The sequence below is a fragment of the Euprymna scolopes genome, chromosome 28 (genome assembly GCF_053919585.1).
Source record: "Euprymna scolopes isolate OS-2025 chromosome 28, ASM5391958v1, whole genome shotgun sequence".
NCBI lineage: Eukaryota > Metazoa > Mollusca > Cephalopoda > Sepiida > Sepiolidae > Euprymna > Euprymna scolopes.
In genome coordinates, this window is record NC_136509.1 from 94,343,677 (window position 1) to 94,348,676 (window position 5,000).

The 5,000-nt window shown below is 33.8% G+C and overlaps 1 protein-coding gene across 10 annotated transcripts in view; it reads left to right on the forward strand.

The window, feature by feature from the left end:
* The window catches only part of LOC145249737 (uncharacterized), a 1,648,663-nt gene that overhangs the window by 581,039 nt on the left and 1,062,624 nt on the right, over window positions 1-5,000 (forward strand). For all 10 annotated transcript variants that reach the window (XM_080111644.1, XM_080111643.1, XM_080111642.1 and 7 more), the window contains one exon: window positions 4,202-5,000. This exon is cut by the window's right edge and continues 788 nt beyond it. In XM_080111644.1, coding sequence (XP_079967770.1) covers window positions 4,236-5,000 — 765 coding nt within the window. In that variant the 5' untranslated portion in view covers window positions 4,202-4,235. The remainder of the gene's footprint in view (window positions 1-4,201) is intronic.

The window sequence follows — 5,000 nt, forward strand, 5'->3', positions numbered from 1 at the left end:
TATATATATATATATATATATAAGAAAGATAAAATAATCATCCTGAGCATTTAATTATACTATATTGATAGTGTATATTTATCGAAAATGTTTGTATACTTATTTATGTGTCAATAGAATGGATTACACACACAAACATGTGTGTGTGTGTAGATATATCATTATGATTATATTATCATCGTCATTATGAATGTTTTTGGAAAATTATTTATTAATTGATAAAAATCACTTATCAATCGGATATTATTCAAGGAATCTGACCGAAAAGGTATCAGATTGAAATTCTATTGTGGATGAAAAATAAACCTATTCAGCATATTTATGTGCATATGTGCACACATATTTATGTGCAGGTGTGCACGAACAATGCATGTGAGAATTGCCGTCTATAAATAATCGTCAGACAATAATCGACACAATAGATTTCAAACAAATGGTGCGTTTTGTTTCTTTTTTAATTTATAACATTAAATTGAAATAAAGGATTCTTATAGCGCAGGATTAAAAATGATTTCGGTTTTCATAATCACAACAACAGCAAGAACAATAACAATAATAATATGGCCGCAAAGTAATGATAGATTACAAATTACCTATCAATTTACTAAAATGCAATATGCTTCAAAAGTATGCACTTAGCAGTGGTTTTCCCCTTTTTTTGCTTTCAATTAAATACACACACAAACACACACACACACACACACATATATATATATATATATATATATATATATATATATATATATATATAAGCGACTGAAACGAATCTGCTTAAATGTGTGCAGATGACTATATATATATATATATATATATATATATATATAATATATATAATAGACGCAGATATATACAACGCAGGTTTTTACATTAGAGCTACCTTCTCCGAGATGCATGATTTAACAAACTGGGGGGGGGGGGGTCTAGCTCCCAGTGAATTAATGCGCCTCCAGATACTAACCTGGAAATTTCTAAATATATATAAATACACATATACATACATACATGCATGCATACATACATACATATATATATATATATATATATATATATATATATATATATATATATATATACATATATTCATATATATATATACATATATATATTCATATATATATATACATATATATATTCAGATATATATATACATATATATATTCAGATATATATATACATATATATATTCATATATATATACATATATATATTCAGATATATATATACATATATATATTCAGATATATATATACATATATTCAGATATATATATATATATATATATATATATTCATATATATATACATATATATATTCATATATATATACATATATATATTCATATATATATACATATATATATTCATATATATATACATACATATATATATTCATATATATATACATACATATATATATTCATATATATATACATACATATATATATTCATATATATATATATATACATATATATATATATATATATAAACGCATATATGTGTGTGTGTATTTAGAATGTGCATGTTTATATATCTGTGTGTACGTACGTATATATGTATATTTAATTTTATTTATGTAAACACTATACGTCACATATTCCAGAGATATACCATGGTTTCATTTACACTGGTTATACTGTTTAAAAAAAGACTCTTAAAACATAATTTCAAATCCTCATCAACTCAGAAAATGAAGTTCGAAAGAAAACATTCTTAGTTTTTAAATACTTTGTAATTTAGCTTTTGTATACTTATGATTTAATCGATTTTTTTCCAACATACACTAACTCATATATATGTGTGTGTTTATATTATATGATGCTTGCAACGTCTTGTCAGACGAGTTCCCCTCCCTCAGACACTTAATGTCTTTGAGCCCAAAAATGACTTTTTTTTTAGTCCTACTGTTGAATTCACACGCTCAGGCTTAAGACGGTCATCGAGATCAATTATTACATGCTTCCAGCATTTCAAGCCTCCACGCGTCACAACTTTTCCGTCGCCACAGGACCATTTTTATAGACAAATGCCTGAGGGAGTATCTATACACAGATGATGCTACAGAGTCTTAGCTTTGTACGACAGCTAAGTCTCTCTCTCGTTTCAAAATGTTGAGATCCAGCAACAAGCAAGAGCAAGATAGCCAGCAACAAGTTAAACTGCAGACCAGCTTAATGCGGGTACTGGTCTCCCGCTTTATGGTTTTTTAAATCAGATTTACTTTTCCTAGAAATATTGCCTTTACCACGGCTTACCGGAGCCAACACACACATGCATACACACAAATATACACGGTGCTAGTTGGCCGTTGACCCCGAAAAAAGGGTTCATTCGCCCTTTGGAAGGTCTTGTTTTTAATCCTTCAGGGAGACTAGCCACCCTCCTCACCAAACAAGTCTGGTGGGGGAACCAGTTTATTCGTCGGTGACCTGACCATGAAGCAGGTAGTACTGGGTTACATGGTACCAGTAGCATAATAATAATTATATAGGACAGCTAAAATACAAATTTATATATATATATATATATATATATATATATATATATATATATTATTATTATTATTATTATTGCCACATTATACATACACTAGTGTTCCATGCTAACGCAATCGTCAATGTAGGATAACAATTCATGACGTTCATGAGATTTGAACCCAGTCACGAAGGCGCATTTTACTCCATTTACTGAGGCTTTATCTCCGAGTTATATAATGTGTGTTATATTTACTGTTGTATGTTAACGAACTTCGATTTGAAACATCGATCCTCATAATCATATATAGGCTAAAGCTAAATTACGTAAGTATTTGGAGAAATATATTTCCATTTTTATCAAAGCGAGAGGAGGGAGCCAATAATATTGTAGGGTCTGCAATCACGCTTTATATCCATAAAACGCTAATTCGACGTTTTACTTTTCTTTATTTATAACTCGGGAATTATAGAAAGAAAATGACATCCGGAACTTCACATGTAATGTAAATAAATATCTCGCTGCTCAACTCCCTACATAGTATTCCTGTAGTTTTGGCCCCAAATAATAGCCACTTTACGTCCAAGTGGCACTGTGTCTTGTTCATAGTGAATCAGCAGTAATTTAAAAAATAAATAAATAAGAACATAAATATTAATAAGGGATTAGAGGCCTGGTGCACGAGTACGCAGGGGATCCTTATATATATTTTTTCAGAAAAAAACCACTCGATGTACTTTAAGGGATGAATTATAAGTATAAAATGACCCAAGTCTGTTGAGTTAATTTTCTTTTACGCCCACCTCTCAAATAACTAATGATTCCGGCATACTCTAACAGGTAGATATTAGAGATGTTAAATATAAGTGTTATTGTCTGTGCCAATAAACGGCGTAGGAATCCTTGTGCCGCCTTGGAATTCACCGGCTAGTTGTTTATCAATATTAACGTATTAATTATTGTTACTAGTTTTTTTTTATTATTATTAAAATTAACAAGTTTATTTTATTTTCGTTTTTGTTTGACTTTCTGGTCCCTTATTTTATATCTTATATTCTTATTGCTTTTGGGGTTCTCATGTAGTTGTTGTCTCCCTAATTTTACTTTCGCCTTTTTCCCCTCACATGCCGCTATTTCGAATTCGTAGTAGCGGGCCGACATCAGTTGACTTTTAAAAAAGTTTAACCTATTTAAAACTTTTATAAATTTCTGCACAATAAAAAAAATTGAATCAAAACAAAAATAATGTTTCTTATTTCGAATAATTTAATCAAGTAAAACTGTCATCTTTTACTTGATTACAAAATTTTAAAAAGTTATTCTTTTATAATATTTCCAAGTTAAATTCAGTTTTTTATAATAATTTTGTTTGTAAAATTGTTAGGTGATTTTGGTAGAATATCTTTTTCAATTTAGTAATCAAGTTAAAAGAAAAAAATTATACTTGATTAACTAATTTAAAATAAAAAATGATTTTGTTTCAATTTAATTATATAAATTATTTCACAATAAAAATTAGCTGCTAAGAATTCGGAATAGTGACATGGGAGCGAGAGAAACAAACGAAAGTTGTACAGGTAGAAAATGACTACATGAGAACCGCCTTTGCTTAAAACGTTTCTTTTGATCTGTCCTTTATTCTGTCCTAAACAATCATTTACTAAAATTGCAAAAAAAGTGATGTATATTTGAAGCAAGATTAAAACTTTTACCGTTTTTCCTCTTTCAGATTGCCCGTCCAGCCGAGGGATAGTAGTCGAGATATGGCCAAATCACCGACTCTGAGTGTGGTTGTCAACTCCTCAGAAAGTCTGTCTCCGTCGGTCACCAGCAGTAACGATGGTCTTTTCCTGCCGGTGGCTTCCAGCCCGCTCACTGTTCCTCCGATCGCTCAACAAGAATCAAGTTCCAATATCAACACACCGATTGGCAGCACAGCGGGCGGCTCCAACGGCAGCACCGGGGTCTCGCCCACCTACAAGGACCTCGGGTTACTCCCAAACAACAACAATGACACTGTTACGTCACCCCACAAGCCGCTACCGCCGTCGTCGTCGGGTGTCACTAGTCCTGTGGCGACGGTAACGGCCCCGATCACCACCACTACCACTATCACCACCGGTTTTCCGAGCACCGCCGCCACCGCCGCCGTCACTTCGACGACGACGGTCGCCGGCCCTTCTGCCACGACCCTACTAACACCCAGTATACCCTTAACCCCAACGCCAGCCCCAGGCATAGGCAGCACAGCATACGCCCCGATTATGGGGCTCACTCCAGTCCCAGCCACGAGCACCCTTCCAACCCCCGCTAATGCGACCCCATCAATTATGTCACCCGGCACGGTATTTAAACCGCCACCCGTCGGATTGACAAACCCCGGAGGTAACGTCGTACCCGGCGGAGGTGGCGGTCTCGGAACCATCGCCGGCAGTTTCGGTGGTGGTGGCGGTGGTGGTGTGGGAGGAGGAGGAGGCCTCGGCAATGGTGGAGGTGGTGGCATCATCGGAGGAGTGGGAGGCAGTAGT